Below are 18,875 nucleotides of genomic sequence, written 5' to 3'. Positions count from 1 at the left end.
ATATTTTCTGGTTCTTAGTTTTTCTATAAGAATTGAACCGAACTCAAAACTACCCAAACCGAACCTAAAATAAATCAAGTAGTAAAAGGATTCTCTAGCTCCCTACCTGAACTACTCGATACCCAAAATATTCTAACCGAACCGAACCGATTCCCCAAATGCTCAGCCTACTCTAAATCTTAAAATCCGTTCAGAACAAATATTTTATACAATAACACAAAGAAGATGTTAGTAAACAAAAAAAAAAAGAAAAACAATGTGTAGAAAGATATAATGCATTTACACGGAATATAAAAAGTTTTTTCTCTCTGTCTATGACTTCCTTTAGAGAGAGCAGAGGGAAAGAACGGAGAAGCTGAACCTTTCTTTGCAATCGTTTGTGTCTGTGTTTGGGATCCGAATTTTGAGGGTCCTATCCCCTGAACCATCCCATCTATATGTTTGTCTTTCTTTTCCTCCCATCGTTTGTTTTTGTCTAGCTTATATTTTAACGGATAACAAGTTTTTTTGAACAAACAAAAAAAGAACATTTGAACAAATCCTTTTTTCTTTCATAACTCTGTTCTATACATTGCTAGTCATTGCATGAACTTTGTGCATAATTTGGATTTATTTCAATTCAGCCAAGAATCGATTTCGAACTCCATGTATTGCATTTGCCATGTGATATGTAATGTTCAGTGAATCTTTTTTATTCAACTTCTTGTATGAGATGTTGACATTCTTGCCATATTTGTCAATTCAAATTATATGTGAAAATGTTGTTACACGAACCTCACTATAATTGAAATCTGTAATGTCTTTATCAATGAAAATTCTGAATATTGTTCCCAAAAGCTACCAATCCTGAACAATTTTATTTCTATAACCCATAAATCTTCAAATTAATAAATATAATGTTTTCTACCAAATTGTATGACCCGTGATAGCAGCATTAAGGTTTGGTTTAATGTATGAACCATGTTTAGTTCTTTTGTTTCATCATATGTGCCCTTCTGAAACAAAAAAAAATTGTAACACCCGCATTTCCAAAATAATAATAATAATAATAAATAATAAATAATAAATAAATAAATAAATCTGAAATCTTCATTTATTACTCTGCATAAATCGTTTCTAAACTCCATAAATCCATAAATAGCCATAAATCAAAAATAGCATAATAAATCTCAAGAATATCAATAAACCATAAAAACCGCAAGTCTGAAAATGAAAGAAAGCAAACTCTCAAAAGCACCAATCCGGAAACAATCACTCTTGTTTGTTAGTCTCACCTGAAAGGGGAAAGAAAGAGAGATGAGCAACCGGGAAGTCATCCAGTGAGGTATGGGATGCTAACCCGCAAACCACAGACTCAGTATATAGCACTATGACTACGTAGACCTAGATCTAGCATGAAACAAACACAGTGTCTAGTACACCACACCGAATAACAATCAGTGCACTAATAGCACATAGCTACTCTCTGCACCACGCATTTCCTCATAAGGATATATACATATACTCGTAGTGTCGCTACTACAGTATGTCTTTGTACCCCCGCCCATCGTAGCGTCGAATGCAAACGTCTCTGCACCACGACCCCACGCAGTAGCGTCGAAGCTCAAACGTCTCTGAACTCACGCTCAGATCACACCGTAAGCGTCGAAGCTCGGACATCTCTGAACTCACACCCCACCACATAGTTCCTACTCATAACTATGTATATACATATATATAACCGTCCTTAACATCAATCATTTCACACAATCTGTTGAATCCTTTATTATTCTATTTCCGGTTTAACAATCAGTAATAATAAACAAACAAGACTCTCAAACCGACTCACTTCACAGAAACAAACATGTTTCGAACCTAAACTTTCCATAATAGCAGTACTAAACTAGTTCGGGATTTAACAGAAATAGTCCTCACCTTTGCCACGGGTTCTGAAGAAACCTGAGAAAACACATAATGGACTTGACAGCTCTAAAATAGCAACTCTTAAACTCTCTGAAAATAAAAGAATATAATGACTCTGGCAGAACTGAACCATAAATAAAACAGGTGAATATATCAATAACTGACCGTTCACTTTTCAATCCCTCTGGTCATAATGTAGTCATAGATGTCCTCTGTCCGTAGCCACCGAGTTTACTCCGATCGGACACCGTTTGATCAACCAAAATGGCTTCACCCCTAGGCTGATCACAAACGCAGACTGCACCAACACCTCTCACGAAAACAAGCATAATTCTCAGAAAATAACTCGAAATGACGATCCGCTTGTTGAAAATGATAGATAAAGAACGAACTACTTACTGCAAAATTTCCAGTTTGAAAGCTTTCGTTTAGGTCGACCGTTTAACCTTTACGCTGACACTGATCGGAACTGTATCTTCATCGCTACAGCTTAAACTTATCCTTGGCCAAGAAGCAACGTCCATTACTTTTGCTGTACAACTCCGATCTCGATTCCGTTTGTTGCTATAGATTGTTTGCAACGAGATATATCCAAAAAGCCATGGTGTGAAGCCTAGAATCCCCTGAATCGATCTAGGATCCTCCCGAAAAACCACTCCTCAGCCATGGATCCAATATAGCTCATATCTTCTCCTCGGCTTAGGACATGGCGGAATCTCTGGCGCACAAAAGCATATCCGGTTTATATGAGCCTCAAATCTGGTGGCTTTAGCCTTACAGTGGCGCAAAACAATGGTGGTTGGTGATGATGAGATGGTGGCTCCGGTTCGTACGTCTCTTCTCCACGTCAAAGCCTCTCGGATCCGATCCACGCTGACAATAAAGAGAGGCTGGATCTATGACGGCAAGGCTTGTCTCCAGCACCGTGTGACATCTCCGGTGACACAAGGTCCCCCCAACGGTGAAAGCTGCGTAGTGGTGATGAGGCGTGACATCTCCTTCTCTTTCCATGGGATACCTTCCCTCGAGTTCACCAAATAATGACGGCATGAAGGTGATGGTGTTGACTTGGTGGAGGCTTGGTTTCATGAAGACAAAGAAGATGGTATGAGGAGGTTGACGGCGTTGATCCTTTTACAACGAAAGTGGAGACGTATACAATATTTATATTGCACGCTTAGGCCAAACTAAAGTAGAGGAGGGTTATAGTTATAATTTTAATTTTAAGATTTTGATCCGCGCTTCGAAAGCGCGGGTATTATTTTTCACTTTTATGAAATATATTATTTGTTTGTATTTATTGAATGTATTTATCTTAATAAAACTTTTTTTATAATAAATTCGACACATATAGTGTCTCTGGTAAATTATTTGCTTTTCTGGCTTTGTTTTATTCTATTTCCAATCAACATATTTATTTGGCTTATTGTTAAAATTAATAATTTTAGAACGCAACTGTACAATACTTTTACATTGATATTTTGTTTAAACAATGTGACATATTTCTATATTAATTAAATATTTACATTTTAATTTAAATTTGTATACAAATCAACATATTTGTGTAGTTTGTTGTTAAAAGAAATGATTTTGAACCCAAATGTACAATACTTTTATATTGATTTTTTTCAGTTCATATAATTTTTTAAAATATATTTATTTCAACTGAACCAACTAATATTTTGTTAAATTGGCCCCTGAAACATATTTTTATACATTGATATTTACTTTTCATAATTAGTGTTATATATTTTAGATGTATTATAATATAACTAAACGATATTCAAAAGACCTGGACCGAATCAGGTTATATGACTATTTTTGTTACAAATATCTGAACCCGTTTTAGATACATTGGTTATTTAAATATTTTTAGGTTCCTATACATTAGAACCGAATTCATCCAGATCCAGAATGGACAACATGTACCTAAATGGACAGATAATATTCATGTCTAACTGATGTTATAAATTTTTCTATGCGTTTGGCTAAATTAAGTGAAATAGAAAGAGTTTTTTATATATCAATATTTATTTTTCATAATTAGTTTTATATATTTTAGATGTATCATAATATAACTAATGATATTCAAAAGACGTGGACCGAATCAGGTTATATGGCTATTTTTGTTACAAATATCTGAACCCGTTTTAGATACATTGGTTATTTTCAAAAGACCTGGACCGAATCAGGTTATATGGCTATTTTTATTACAAATATCCGAACCCGTTTTAGATACATTGGTTATTTTCTAAAGATCTGGACCGAATCATATTATATGGCTATTTTTGTTACAAATATCCGAACCTGTTTTAGATATATTGATTATTTAGATATTTTAAGGTTCCTATACATTAGAACCGAATTCATCCAGATCCAGAATGACCTAACTCAAAATCCACACATAAGTTTATAATATTTAAGTGAGAATTGGTTTTAAAAAAAAAAATACCCGAAAGGAATAACATGTACCTAAATGGACAAATAATGTTCATGTCTAACTGATTTTATAAATTAATAAAAATTCTTTCTGTGTTTGGTTAAATTAAGTGAAATAGAAAGAGTTTTTTATCAAGTAAAATAATTATATGGAGTGAAAAATTAAGTGGCAATAAATGTAACACATTTTAATTATTTTGATTTAAGTTATTATTTTATTCACAAAAACATATCTTTGAACTATGTTTTTGGGTACGTAATTTCCACCGATTGAAACTAAAAAAAAATATTTTAGTAAAATAAACTAAACTAAACGTTTAATCATATGTAAAACCTAATTATTTAATATTTTTATCTTATAATTGGCACAAAGTTAATATTGATTAACTAATAAATAAAAATATGCAGTATTATTATTATGATAATATAATTTATGATGTAAATTATTATTAAGGTAATATAATTAATTAAATTGTTAAATTAAGTGAAATATGGAAACACAATTAATAGATACTACTATTCATGTACCCAAACAAATTTCATTAAGACTACTATTCAAGTTTCCAAACACTTTAAATTTTTTTAATCTTTCTATTCAAGTCTCCAAACACTCTAATTTTGTACTTCAGTTTTAAATAATATAGATTAAACAAAACCAAACCGGTTTGGGTAAAACGGGTGGTTACAAAATTGTTGGAATCTAATGACATAGTATTGTTTGATCAGTTTCCTGGAAACTTCCACTTGTGGTTTTTGGCCTCATATAAAACTCTTACATGTCTTAAACTTCCACTTGTTATTGCTAAATCTTCATGTGTTCCACTTTGTCTTTTTAACTAGTTTTCTATGTTTTTGAGAGACGGCTAAACATTACTAAAATTTTGTATTTGATGTTGAAGACAAAGTCAGGCAATGACTTGATCCAATGTAAAAGTAAACTACAAAATCATGTCTTAGTATTTCTAGGGATGATTATGTTAAAAGCTTGTTCAGCTCTGATCTCCTAACTATCTCTCTTTTGAGGAAAACAAATCACATTTGTTGCTTATAGAAAACGTATTTGTTGTGTCTTTGGCAGGATATAAATTAAACGAATAGAAAGAAAAATGGGTACGTGTATGTCAACACATTCAAAAAGCATAAGGCCATGGAGGAAGAAAGGCCGTCGCAGATTTTCCAAACACATTTCTAAAGTCTCTGATGTCATCTCCCATCCAAAGATTAGACGGGCAAGTGATGTCGGGATCCAATCCGCTTTCGGTAAGTATCATCAGGGAGCGTTGTGAAAATCGATATTTTTTTAATATAGAAAAATATAGCTGAAAATGTTGATTTTATTTTTGGTTGCAGATGTTTATCAAAATGATGCTTGGTATGATTCTTTAAGTATGTTTTCGGACTCGGATGATGAATTTATCAGCCTACATGAAGGTAAGTTTCATACATTTATGAAAATGTTTGGTTGTTTCTTTTTTATTTTATTAAGCATTACGAATGATGGAATCGCTCTCCCCAACTAAGTTCTGATTTTCAATAATCACTTTCAAACCTTGATTTGTCGAGTAATTAGCTCAAATCCTATAAAAGTGTTCCGATTAACTTAGTTCACGAAAATGTATTCAGTTAAATTCTCCACGATCCACTACGGGGTATTGGGAATTGATAGAATCTAAATTTTGTTTACCAGGTGATAATATTTGGTCAGAGAATGGTGAAGTGGTTCAGTTTGAGGCTTCATCATGCATTGTTGATGAAAAAGGAAATTATGAAGAATACCATGAGAGTTACTTGAAGATTGATAGCGGTTGTAAAACTGAGAAGTTTATGAGCAAAGGTTCATACAAAGATCTTAATAGTTTATCGGTTATCACTGGGAACAACAAGAAACTATTGGATCATACTGTTGGAAGTTTCAAAAATTCGAAGGAACAAAAACGCGCCTCTCAAGAGAAAACATTGATGCCAAACTTGAGCCGGTTGATCCCAACGGTTAGTTTCAATGACAAGACTTTACACTCTCCCACATCTCAGAAAAGAAAGTCTGCAGTTTACAGGCTTTCATTCAAGAGGACATCATGCAACGGTGAGGAAGTCGTTGAGCATAGTAAGTTTTCCCAAAGTCTTGCAGAATATGTACATATTGTACTGGGCTGGATATAAGATTTAGGAGACAAACACTGTTAGGTTTATTTTACTTCAAAAAGAACTTTTTGACAGTTTAGGGTGGCTTATGTACAATAGTTCTTTAAATTTTTGGGGTCAGGGCAAATGTTTTATTAGGTTGTACTTAAAACCGGCACTGATATTGTGTATGAGCACATGTTTTGATAAAATTGTGTATGAGCAATTGAGCAATTAGTTTTAACATTTACCTGTTTTTATATAAAGGGTCGTCCAAGAGCTTCTTATACCGTCCAAAAGCAGGATTCACGGTTCCTTGTTTGGCCAAAGAGAAGCAACAATCCTCAGGAACTTGGTGTGAGATACCTCCTTCAAATTTTAAACTACGTGGCGAAACATATTTCAAGTACACTTTTGTTTCTTTATTTTTATATCTGCGTTTCAAATTATTCAACGTGGACAACTCTTGAGTTGAAACTGTTGAATCTGCAGAGATAAAAGGAAGACACCAGCTCCAAATCAATGTCCATACACTCCTATTGGTGTTGACCTGTTTGTGTGTCCAAAGAAGATTGATCATATATCTCAATACATTGAGCTTCCCAACGTCAAAGCCGAGTCAAAGCTCCCTGCTCTTCTGATTGTCAACATTCAGGTAATAACCGCACGCTAAAGGAATCTAGAAATGTGTTTTTCGTTAAGACTCAACTATATCTGGCTTTTGTAGTTGCCAACCTATCCAGCCGCAATGTTTCTCGGTGATACTAATGGAGAAGGCATGAGCATTGTACTTTACTTCAAATTACGTGAAGATTACGAGAAAGAAATCTCTCCGCAATACCAAGACAGCATCAAGGTTAACCATTAAAAGAACAAAAAGAACATCCATTTTCTTTAGTTTCTTGTGACTTACGTAAACTTTGTTAACAGAAACTAGTGGACGATGAGATGGAGAAAGTTAAAGGGTTTGCAAAAGACAACATTGTTTCGTTCCGAGAAAGGCTTAAGATCATAGCAGGATTAGTTAACCCTGATGATCTCAGTCTTAACTCCACTGAAAAGAAACTTATACAAGCTTACAATGAAAAACCTGTCTTGTCACGCCCTCAACATAACTTCTTCAAGGTTTATTATTAATTTACAATCACTCTTTTTTTTTGTCCGATAAAATACCATATTAGTCGCCTAATCTAACACTAACATGATGTATACCTATAACCAGGGTCCTAATTACTTTGAGATTGATTTGGACGTTCATCGGTTTAGTTTCATATCAAGAAAAGGGTTTGAAGCCTTTCGTGATCGACTTAAAAATGGAACTCTTGATCTTGGCTTAACTATCCAGGTAATGTTCCAGTTAATTATATTTCATCTTTTAATAGAAACTATTTGTTGCTGAAGAATGCAGAGTATTAGTTAAGAACTTGTATTTGTTAATAGGCTCAGAAACAGGAGGAGTTACCAGAAAAAGTCTTATGTTGTATAAGGCTGAGCAAGATTGACTTCGTGGACCATGGCCAGATCCCAACGCTTCTAATCCCTGAAAAAGGAGAATCACTTGATTGAACCAGAAACAGTGTGAATTGTTTTCAGTGAATTTGTTGTGCATTAACACTAATATATAGCATATCATTATCTATCTATAATCACAAATTGTAACAACTGAATGTCTTCTTCTTCTTTTGAACAAAAAAAGAAAAAAAAAAAAAAGAATGTCTTCTTCTTGAGTTTGTCCTTTGTTGCGACGTGTTCTTGCAACTTTTTGCTAACCTCTTTATTTTATTTTACTTTAATCAAAAGGCTGATCTAATAATCAAACTTGAGATAGTAATTCAGGACCGTGCTTGATACCAAGCAGATCAAGCATTGACTTTAGGACCGACAAAGTACTATTTATTTTAGGGGTCAAATGTTACCGAAATTCTTCGGTAGGTCTGTTGGTAAAGAGTAGGAATAAGATAATTTGAGATTCTAGGTTCGACGAACGTGGGTATAACTTTTAATATTTTTCTTGTTTTATTATATTATGGGTCAAAATATTTTTGTTTGTTTATAGGCCAAAAATTGTTAGGTCCGGCTCAATATAGGTTTCCGATAGCATTACACTATCTACCTTTGTCACTAATATTAATAAAACAGATCATAATACATGGTTGGATACATAGACAGATACATGAGCCGGCGAAATCATATATATAATGCCACAGTTTCCTCTATTCCTAAGGTGTCCACGTCAGCGATTTTTTAATGTTTGTGGGACCCACTCGGTTTGGTTAGGACATTGTGTTCTCGGGTCTTTTGTAATTAGGCGGTATGATTTCGGTTGGAAATAAAATGTTCGGTTATGTTATTAAACTCAGCGTTTTGTGTTCAAGTTAATCAGGGCTTTTTTTTCCTTCGTCTCTTTAGCGTCGCCGTCCCTGTTCGGCTTCTCTGCAAATACGAAACAGTTTTTCTCCAAACTTTTAATCTTCTCTGTTGTTCAACTTATGGGAGTCCCAACTTATGTCTCTTGATTTACCAATTAATGTTTTCGTCATTTACTTCAGAAGCGATGCTGACCTCTCCGTATTCTTCACATCAAACCTATAAATTGAAGAGGGTCGAGGGTTGGATGAATCTTCAGAACCTCTGTCAGTTAATCTTCTTTATCAAGCGTTCATCGTTGCTCGGATTCTCCGTTTTTGGGACTCAAAAAACATCAAGAAGCATGGTGAATTCATGGGAATCACTCTTCTTCTACTTGATGAAAACATACTGTATCGACAAAAACTTAGGAGATTATTTACTTTCATTTTTTCCGTTGCTGTATGTTTCAGATTGTCTCTCATCACACTGCAAGGAATTATATGAAGTCAAAGAAGGCAAATAAGAAGTTTGATTTCAAGGTGTTCACCGAGACTGTTCCAAATGAGCTTAAGGTGAGACTTTTTCTCCGTTGAGCTCTATGGCTTGGTCAAAGAAGAGTCTGATTACAGATGGTACACAACAAAGTAAGCGTACAACTGGATTTCTTTTTATGAATCAGAATTTAAGAAGAAAACATCAAAACAAAACATAAGAATTTTATATGATTAATTTTCTATATTATAGCTTCATGATGGATGATAGTGACCTTAAGAATGGCGAAGGCAAGCCTACTGTTAGAATTGCTAGCCTTGGCCACGCGTCGCATGTCTGGCTCAATGGAGAATACCTTGGTAAGATTGAGAAGCTACACCATTTAGATGTTATGTTTAGAGAACTGGAATAATTAATGAATTTGTTCAGGCAACGGACATGGTAGCCATGATGAAAAGAGCCGGTGGCCACTGTCAGGAGCCTGCTTCTATTGCTTTCGCTGTGTTAAGCCTAGGCGATGCATTTCCATGGCTGGCTCTCCTTCATTACACTATACTATAAGTTGCCTCTCAAAGAAGATAAGATGGGTTGCTATGAATACCACGGTTTGTACGGTGTCCTGTCCATGAACTCTTGGTTCTGGAGTGCAGTTTTCCATACTCGGTAATCATCTACACATTGCTTTTATCATCCACAATCTTCTGGTGATCCGTCTCCATGGTTTCTATGACATCACAAAGAGGTTGGACTACTCATATGTAATAGCTGTTCTCGGATTCACACTCATCGTATCCATTTTAAGAAACTTTGATGTTCGGGTAAAGGCTGCAAGAGTCATGGTATCCCCCCAGTACTAGCTTTTGTCACCACCCAAATATTGTACATTAACATCTACAAACTTGACTATGGTATACAAATTCTTTCCTCTATCTGAAACAATTTTTACTTTTTTTCCCCCACATTCTCTATGAGTTCACTGTTGTTTACAGGTTGGAACGTGATTGTGACTTTTTTGTCTCATTTAGAAGAAAGAGTTTTGTTGAGATTTGCATTGACAAAAACTTTAGAGAATAATCTGAGGCTGTTTATATAGAGAAAAATAGAAAGTAAAACATGATATCTTCTTTTGGACCAATCCAACATTCGTTTTTAGATTTACTTTGCTAAAGTCCTCTTAGTTTGTTTTCGTCCTCTTAGTTTGGACAAAATATCAAATTATTGCTTAATATTTCCATGCCCACATGGAAGTTCTGAATAATTTTTTTATTACATTCACGTTTAGGGAATGCCAATTGGATTGACTTGATTTAAGCTTAGTAATGTTTAAGCTAGGTCTAATTTTAAATCAGGTTCGACCCTGAGAGAATTATAGAACATTTTTGAATTTTCAGAATAACTATTATATTTATATTTATTGTTTTTACTATTGCAAGATCAAACATGTTACTTATACAACTCAGCAACAAAATGGTTTTGGGCCTGAAAACCTAAGTCCTACAGCAATTAGGATGAATGGAAAGGGAAAGGGTTTGATTTGGGTTTAACGGGGAAGGTGTTGGTCGATACTGAATGTAGATTTTATCTCCTTTGAACCAGTCAACACGGTCGAGTATCACACCTCTAGGTAGTTCTTGAAGCCCAAGAAAATTCTTCTGGTTATATTCGAGGAAGAATCAAGTGTGAAGCTAGAGTATAACATTTCTAAAGTATCACAACAAGTTTAATTGTCAATGACCCCGCGCTTGCGCGGGGCTCCGCCCCTAGTAATTTATTAATCCCTAAACTTAGTGCGGATATAAATGTTTGTCGCGTTTGTATATCAGAACATTGGAGTAGTTGAATAACCATATGACACCGACCGCGCTATACACAAAAGAACTTCAAATCTTGAAGCTAATCAACAGCTAAAGTAAAGTAAACATCTTTCAAATGCATTATATTTCAAAACCACCATGTTTCATGGACCTACTAGCAGGTGATTACAAAAAAAATCTCACGAATCCACATTTTAAGCAAAAGAAATAATAAAGATTGAATGAATCAAGGCTGATTTACTCATCAGCTCTCAAAGTTACCATCACATCTCTACAACATTGGATCTCATTACTGATTTGATTGATTAAACAACAAACATACGTAATAAATATATTATTATTTATTCGATGAATCAAAAGATATGATGATCTGTTACTTCCTTTACGACAATGACGTGTAATTTACATAGTGGTCGTCATTGTCGGTGGTCACGAACCTCCATAAAGACTTTTCTCCCACAAAAGATCTCTCTCTCTTCAACCCCAAAAGTTGTTTCTCTGAATCCGTACCCGATCACACGATGGACCCGACCCAAAAACCCAGCCCGGTTTACGACATCGTCATACTCGGAGCATCCGGATTCACCGGGAAATACGTCGTCCGGGAAGCTCTCAAGTTCCTCCAAACTCCGTCTTCTCCGCTAAAGTCACTAGCTTTAGCGGGTCGTAACCCGACCCGGTTAACCCAGTCTCTCCAATGGGCGTCCCGCCCGAACCCGCCTCCTTCCTCCGTCGATATCCTCACTGCCGATACGTCGGACCCGGATTCGCTTCGCCGTCTCTGTACTCAGACCAAACTCGTACTCAACTGTGTTGGACCGTTCCGTATCCATGGCGATCCCGTCGTCGCCGCTTGTGCCGACTCAGGGTAAAAATCGTCTTTTTACTCTTTTTCACTAGGTAGTTACTGTGTGAAGAATTAAGAAAAAAAAAGTGGAACTTTAGTGTGTTTATGAGCTGATGCAATCTAAGGAACGGTTAAAGCTTGTAACTTTGATGACAAGTTTGCTTATTACATTGGTTCTCTCTGTCTCTGCTTGTGCGGACTTAGGGTAAAATCGTCTTTCCTCTGCTTTCTCTATTGTGTGCAGTTAGTGAACTAAAGAAGTTGAACTTAGTGTCTTATGAGTTGGTACAATCTACGTAATGGTTAAAAAAAAAGGGTTAAAGCTTGTAACTTTGATGACGAAAGTGCAATCTTGTTATGTTATGGTTTGCTTGTTACATTGGTTCTTTCTCTTTGCTTCTGCGGACTCGGGGTATAATCGTCTTTTTCCTCTTTCTTCTCTAATGTGAACTAAAAAGTTTGAACTTTGCATGTGTTTAATGAGTTGATGCAATCTAAGTAATGGTTATGTTTGGTTTGCTTGTTATATTGTAAGGTGTGATTATTTGGATATAAGTGGTGAACCTGAGTTCATGGAGAGGATGGAAGCAAAGTACCACGAAAGAGCAGAAGAGACTGGCTCTTTAATCGTTTCCGCCTGTGGTTTCGACTCAATCCCTGCTGAGTTGGGTCTTCTCTTCAACTCCAAACAATGGGAGCCTCCATCGGTTCCTAACCAGATCGAAGCGTACCTCGCCTTGGAGTCTACCAAAACGATGGCTGGAAACTTCGGGACTTACGAGTCCGCGGTTCTAGGTGTTGCCAATGCAGAAAAGCTTAAAGAACTTAGACGTTCGAGACCAAGAAAGCCTAGACCATCTGTGAGTTAATGCATTAGAATGTGACATTTCTTGAAGTGATTAATATTGAATGTGTTTTGCAGATTCATGGTCCACCTGCTAAAGGGCCAACGCTAGAAAACCAGAAGAAGATTGGTCTTTGGGCTTTGAAGCTACCTTCTGCTGATGCTGTAGTCGTTCGTAGAACACTCACAACTCTAACGGAGAAGCCACGTGGTCTCCCTGGGGTTAACGAGAGTCCTGATCAGATACAAAAGAGAGAAGCGTTCTGGTCAGCGATCAAACCGGCTCACTTCGGTGTGAAGATAACATCAAAATCACTCTTTGGTATATTTAGATACGTTACGCTTGGTGTCTCCCTCGGTCTGCTTTCAAAGTTCTCCTTCGGGAGATGGCTTCTACTGAAGTTCCCTTCGGTTTTTAGCCTCGGTTGGTTCCAGAAGAAAGGACCGAGCGAGGAAGAGGTGGAGAGCGCTACGTTTAAGATGTGGTTCATAGGTCGTGGCTACAGCGAAGAGAGTCTTGTCTCGGAAGGGAAGACGAAGCCTGACATGGAGATTATCACGAGAATCTCGGGACCTGAGATTGGGTACATAACCACACCGATAGCACTTGTGCAATGCGGTTTGATAGTCTTGGGACAGCGGGGAAGCCTAGTTAAAGGAGGTGTCTACACGCCAGGGATTGTGTTTGGTTCAACGGATATCCAGCAGCGGCTTGAAGACAATGGCATATCCTTTGAAGTCATTTCAAAGAACAAGATCTAAGACTAGAAAGTGATCATGTTCCTCCTCTTCTCATGCTTTTTCTTCTTTTCTGTTTCCTAAGTTATGTTTTGTCCACCTACGTAGCTTGGTCTAAGAGCTTAACGATGAGGACGGTTTAGTCAACTTGTAATAAAATTTAAAACTTTACTCAGAAGCAGACTATCCTCGTGAAAAATGGATGGTGAGAGAAGTCCAAAGATCGCATTACTCTCTATCATTTTACCAAAATTGCAAGTCCCTTCTACAAAAAAGAATGTTGGGTGTTTGTGTCATTTGCCTTTAGCTCTACTTGCTCTTGCTGCTAGTGTCTGAAGATTTCTCACTTGCCTCTCTGCATTTGTCCAACGAGATATTGCCATTTTAAGCCAGTGAAGTCTTTGCAGGATCAGCTGATCAATTCATAAATAACTCGTTTGTGGCTGATCTTCTGAAACAGAACTTCTGAGTCCTTCCTTTGAGCTTTGAAAAACAATGATAATTCAAGGTACGAACTAATAATAAAAATATGATATATAAACAATGTTAGCTAAAATCACGGAGAAGCTGATAACTAAGCAAAATTATTTCATAAATAATAATATAAATTGCTAATACAAAATTTCACATTTAAAAAATAATATTTTACTTATATTTATATAATTTTATTAAAGTTTATAATAAACATATTTTACTTATATTTATATAATTTTATTAAAGTTTATAATAAACATAATTTGTGTTTATATGATACTGTATGTCTAAAGCACAAATACAGTAGAACTTCTATAAATTAATACTCGATAAATTAATAATTTCTATAAATTAATAAATTTCGTCGGTCCCAACTTGGACTGGTGTAAAAAATGATACAAATCGATAGGATAATAAGATAATAATATTTTTTAAAAATTTCATGTAAGAATAAAGTCCCATTAAATTCATAAATTAATATTCTATCTATCTATATTTTTATATAAGTACAAACTAAACATTATATTAATGATTTTATATTCACGATGAAAATACATTTATTTTTCTTAACATTTTACTATATTTTGATAATATTTAGTAAAATTATATCGAAAACCATATAAACAACATAAAAATATACACAAAATAAGATAATTAAACAATACGAAAGTTAAAAAAATATTTTATAAAAAAAATTTAAAAATAAAAAAAAATCTAAATAAGGAAAATTTTGTAAATTAATATCTGTATAAATTAATAAAATTTGAAAATTCCAACATTTAATTTATAGAGGTTTTACTGTATTATTTTTGGAAATATAATTTTATTAAAGTCTATATGTATCGTGGTCCTAAATAGAAGTGTGCTTTTAGGAAATATTAACTAAAACCAAACCTTGTTAGTTATGCATTTTATATTTATAGATATTTCTGTTTTTTTTAATATTTACTGTGCATATTACATTCTGTAAAAAGTGATAATTTGGATAAATACATTCGTTTGACATTTTTGAATTTCTTTTTTTTGAAAAGTACACTTATGTATAAATAAAATGACTAAATTATCCAACCTTGAGATTTATAATTATTCTAGTGATTTTTAAAATCTAATAAATAAATAAAAAAAATATCTTCAAAGATGTAACAATCTCTTTGATTTTTAAAATACAGTGTTTTTGTTTGCCGGTGTGTATAATTGTGTTTAAATAAGAATTTCAGTGATTATCATATATTACTAATAGAACTTCAAATTCTCTGATTTTGATACAACCAAGTTAAGTTTCATTACTGTCATTGTTGTTCTAGATTTTCTGTAAATTGCAAAAGAACAATAACATAAATAAAAGTCTTCAAAAATATTAACAATCTAAATCTAGGTATTCATTAATTTGGCTTGATAGAGAATGAATTACAACAGATTTGTATATGTTGGGTGAACGAAAATTGTTTTATGTGAGGGATGAGAGTTATTGTGCAACATTTTCTAAAAAGATTTATAAAATTATTTGCAGAGATGACTTAAAAATATTTCTTACGATGTTCAAGTGTTATTTTATGATAGTGATAATAATATTATTGAATTTTTAAAATTTTGAATTATAAATAGGGTATTTTTCAAATTGTCCCAAAAAAATGGTATTTGTATATAATTGAACAAAGGGAAAAAAAATTATTACCTTCTGTGGTTCCAGAAAAAAGGAAAAAAAGTGATGTAAGAAGTAAATAATTGAACAAATTGTGAGCGGTGGTATCTATATATAATAGAACAAATTGGAAAGCGATGGCCCCAAATATACTTCTCGAGCAGAACCCCTAACGATTCGATTCTGTAGATCTACTTCCTTACTTCCTTGTCGATTGACGGCGCGAGCATTTCAGATTTGTACGGTAGGCGATTTCAGTCTCTCTCTCTGGTTTATAATTTCAATCTAAAGGTAGATTGTTCTCTGGTTTGACGTTTTTTTGTTTGTGTTATGTATTTCTAGAGAGGATGTCTTTAAATAGGTACGAGGAGGCACCTCCTGAGTTACGGACAGCTAAAACGATGGTGTGGTGGGACATCAAAAGCTGCCCGGTTCCGGAAGGTTATGATCCTCTTCTTGTCCGTAGGAGTATAGAATCTGTCTTGAGCGATAAACAATACTGTGGTCCTCTCACCATCATTGCCTTGGGGAACCTAGAAGACATCCCTCTCGAAGACCTGCAAGCCTACTCCTCCTCTGGCATCGTTATGAAACACGACCCGTTCGTTGAATCTTCTTGTACTGAAAATCAAGAAGGTACAACTATCTCGAGCATTATGGAGGAAGTGCGACGTTGGACATTTTTTAATCCAGCCCCTGCTTCGATAGTGTTCATATCCAATCCCACATGTTTTCTGCGCTTCTCTTACCAGATGAACTGTCTTTCAACGAGAGAATATAACATTCTTCTCGCATTCGAAACCGCTCCTCGCGATGGCTATTCTCCTCCTAGTCCTACAAAATTTCTCTGGAAAGACTTGCTTAAAGGTTTGTTTGTTGTTCTTTCTTGTCTTGACAGTTTTTGTTTGTTTTTGTGTTTCTAAACTATGCATTGTTTGTTTCTTTCAGATGCAGTGAGGAAATCACATTCTACAGGGCAAAGAATTGAGGAGAAGTTCTCAGGTGAACCTGGCGGCATTTTTTGCGCAGCATGCAAGTCTGGTTCAAGAGACGGACGCATTGAAGATGGTGATTTAACCACGCATCTCACGAGTGAAACACATGAACTGGAAGTAAGCATTATTATCCTTGTTACTTTCTTATTTTGGTTTTTGTCACCAGATGTATCACAGAACAAAACTTGTACTTGTTGACGGATGATTGGGAAATCCCCTAAAGATCTATTTGAGCACGACTTGAGCTTATTATACAAGTGGGCTGCTTACAGTGGTATACCTCGAGAAAGAATGGATTACCTTTTGAAGAATCACCCAGAGGCAAGTTTCTTTTTCTTTCTCTTTTTCCTCAGAAACAATGAAGCTTTGTCCCCTAAATATTGAATTTGATTTTGGTTGGTGAAGAACAAGGGAAGAGGAAGAGAGGAAGACAGCGAAGAGGAAGACAACGAATGAGCGTCGCTTTGAGCCCCTTTTTATCATGTGTTTTATCTTCTTTTTTTTTTTTGAGCAACGCACACTTTTATCTATTCTATGTTTGGTGGAAATTAGCCTTTTATCTAATCTATGTTTGGTGGAAATTAGTCCAATACACTTGATGTAATACCGACGAAAATTTGAAACCTTTATGCTTAGGGGTTTGCAGAAAACATTGTTTTTGTCGTTTGTGTGCGTCTGTTTTTTATATTTTAAGTTATGCTTGTGTTATAGATCAGGCTGAGTTGTGCCTCTATGGCGCTTCATCTCATGACGAAGTCGCTCACCTTTACAACAAACCCTGTTAAGTTATGCTTGTGTTATCTTTCACTTGTTAGTTACTGTGTAAGAGTGGAACTGTGTGTGTTTATGAGTTCATGCAATTCAAGGAATGGTTAAAGCTTGTAGCTTTGATGACAAAAGTGTAATTCTTGTTATGTTTGGTTTGCTTGTTACATTGGTTCTTTGTCTCTGCTTCTGCAGACTCAGTGTAAAATCGTCTTCTTACTCTGTTTTCATTTGTTAGTTACTGTGTGAACTTTAAAAAAAAAGTGGAACTTAAGTGTGTTTATGAGGTGATGTAATCAAAGAATGGTTAAAGCTTGTAACTTTAATTGCAAAAGTGTAAATCTTGTTATGTTTGGTTTGCTTGTTATATTGGTCCCTAACCAGATCGAAGCATACCTCGCCTTGGAGTCTACCAAGAAGATGGCTGGAAACTTCGGGACTTACGAGTCTGCGTTTCTAAGTGTTGCCAATGCAGATAAGCTTTTAAAGAACTGAGACGCTCAAGACCAAGAAAACCTAGACCATCTGTGAGTTAATAATGCATATGATTACATCATAATGTGACATTTCTTGAAGTGACTAATATTGAATGTGTGTTTTGCAGATTCATGGTCCACCTGCTAAAGGGCCAACGCTAGAAAACCAAAAGAAGATTGGTCTTTGGGCTCTGAAGCTACCTTCTGCTGATGCAGTAGTTGTTCGTAGAACACTCACCACTCTAACGGAGAAGCCGCATGGTCTCCCTGGGGTTAACGAGAGTCCTGAGCGGATACAAAAGAGAGAATCGTTCTGGTCAGCGATCAAGCCGGCTCACTTCGGTGTGAAGATAACATCCAAATCACTCTTTGGTATATTTAGATACGTGACTCTCGGTGTCTCTCTCGGTCTGCTCTCCAAGTTCTCCTTCGGGAGATGGCTTCTACTGAAGTTCCCTTCGGTTTTTAGCCTCGGCTGGTTCCAGAAGAAAGGTCCGAGCGAAGAAGAGGTGGAGAGCGCTACGTTTAAGATGTGGTTCATAGGTCGTGGCTACAGCGACGAGAGTCTTGTCTCGGAAGGGAAGACGAAGCCTGACATGGAGATTATCACGAGAATCTCGGGACCTGAGATTGGGTATAACCACACCGATAGCACTTGTTCAGTGCGGTTTGATAGTCTTGGGACAGCGGGAAAGCCTAGTTAAAGGAGGTGTCTACACGCCAGGGATTGTGTTTGGTTCAACGGATATCCAGCAGCGACTTGAAGACAATGGCATATCCTTTGAAGTCATTTCAAAGAACAAGATCCAAGACTAGAAAGTGATCATGTTCCTCTTCTCATGCTTTTCTCAAATTATGTTTAGCTTGTCTACGAACTTCACAGACAGTTTAGTCTTTAAGTTGTAATAAAAAAATGAAATCTTTACTCAGTAAACTTTAAAACTGGAAGCAGACCATCCTCTGTGAAAAAAATGGAT

The 18,875-nt window shown here is 35.6% G+C and overlaps 4 protein-coding genes and 1 long non-coding RNA gene across 7 annotated transcripts; 4 read left to right on the top strand and 1 right to left on the bottom strand.

The window, feature by feature from the left end:
* Positions 1-1,104: 1,104 nt before the first annotated feature.
* On the bottom strand, positions 1,105-3,063 carry LOC108853036 (uncharacterized). Its single transcript, XR_001949654.2, has 3 exons — positions 2,068-3,063; positions 1,915-1,992; positions 1,105-1,274 (listed from the first exon to the last, which is right to left on the bottom strand). It is a non-coding gene; the product is annotated as an uncharacterized LOC108853036 (long non-coding RNA).
* A 2,249-nt stretch (positions 3,064-5,312) lies between these two features.
* On the top strand, positions 5,313-8,032 carry LOC108850630 (uncharacterized). 2 transcript variants are annotated; one of them, XM_018624127.2, is made up of 9 exons: positions 5,313-5,601; positions 5,692-5,772; positions 6,029-6,445; positions 6,730-6,868; positions 6,955-7,117; positions 7,190-7,318; positions 7,393-7,587; positions 7,685-7,807; positions 7,903-8,032. In XM_018624127.2, exons 1-9 carry the CDS (start codon positions 5,448-5,450, stop codon positions 8,026-8,028), a joined length of 1,527 nt encoding a protein of 508 aa, XP_018479629.2. In that variant the 5' UTR covers positions 5,313-5,447; the 3' UTR covers positions 8,029-8,032. The 2 variants fall into 2 exon arrangements, with proteins under 2 accessions (XP_018479629.2, XP_056863769.1); XM_057007789.1 differs by having other exon boundaries at positions 6,008-6,449; positions 6,743-6,868.
* A 3,534-nt stretch (positions 8,033-11,566) lies between these two features.
* Positions 11,567-13,724, top strand: LOC130511498 (probable mitochondrial saccharopine dehydrogenase-like oxidoreductase At5g39410). Its single transcript, XM_057008546.1, has 3 exons — positions 11,567-11,985; positions 12,500-12,824; positions 12,887-13,724. Exons 1-3 carry the CDS (start codon positions 11,639-11,641, stop codon positions 13,568-13,570), a joined length of 1,356 nt encoding a protein of 451 aa, XP_056864526.1. The 5' UTR covers positions 11,567-11,638; the 3' UTR covers positions 13,571-13,724.
* A 2,046-nt stretch (positions 13,725-15,770) lies between these two features.
* LOC108830000 (uncharacterized) lies at positions 15,771-17,320 on the top strand. 2 transcript variants are annotated; one of them, XR_008944980.1, is made up of 5 exons: positions 15,771-15,906; positions 16,005-16,529; positions 16,611-16,774; positions 16,881-16,978; positions 17,063-17,238. XR_008944980.1 is itself a non-coding variant. In XM_057008548.1 (5 exons), the coding sequence occupies exons 2-5, from the start codon at positions 16,010-16,012 to the stop codon at positions 17,254-17,256; spliced, it is 927 nt and encodes a 308-aa protein (XP_056864528.1). In that variant the 5' UTR covers positions 15,771-15,906; positions 16,005-16,009; the 3' UTR covers positions 17,257-17,320. The 2 variants fall into 2 exon arrangements, 1 of the variants encoding a protein (XP_056864528.1); XM_057008548.1 differs by having other exon boundaries at positions 16,930-16,978; positions 17,063-17,320.
* Positions 17,321-17,684: 364 nt separating this feature from the next.
* LOC108837741 (probable mitochondrial saccharopine dehydrogenase-like oxidoreductase At5g39410) lies at positions 17,685-18,832 on the top strand. The gene is given in 4 exon segments (XM_057008549.1): positions 17,685-17,905; positions 17,908-17,949; positions 18,027-18,535; positions 18,537-18,832. Coding segments are annotated over 4 exon segments (909 nt in total). The 5' UTR covers positions 17,685-17,725; the 3' UTR covers positions 18,715-18,832.
* Positions 18,833-18,875: the final 43 nt, after the last annotated feature.

This window comes from Raphanus sativus, chromosome 4 (assembly GCF_000801105.2).
Source record: "Raphanus sativus cultivar WK10039 chromosome 4, ASM80110v3, whole genome shotgun sequence".
Classification (NCBI taxonomy): Eukaryota; Viridiplantae; Streptophyta; class Magnoliopsida; order Brassicales; family Brassicaceae; genus Raphanus; species Raphanus sativus.
The sequence above is the reverse complement of the archived record's forward strand: the minus strand, read 5'-3'. Positions and strand labels throughout refer to the sequence as shown.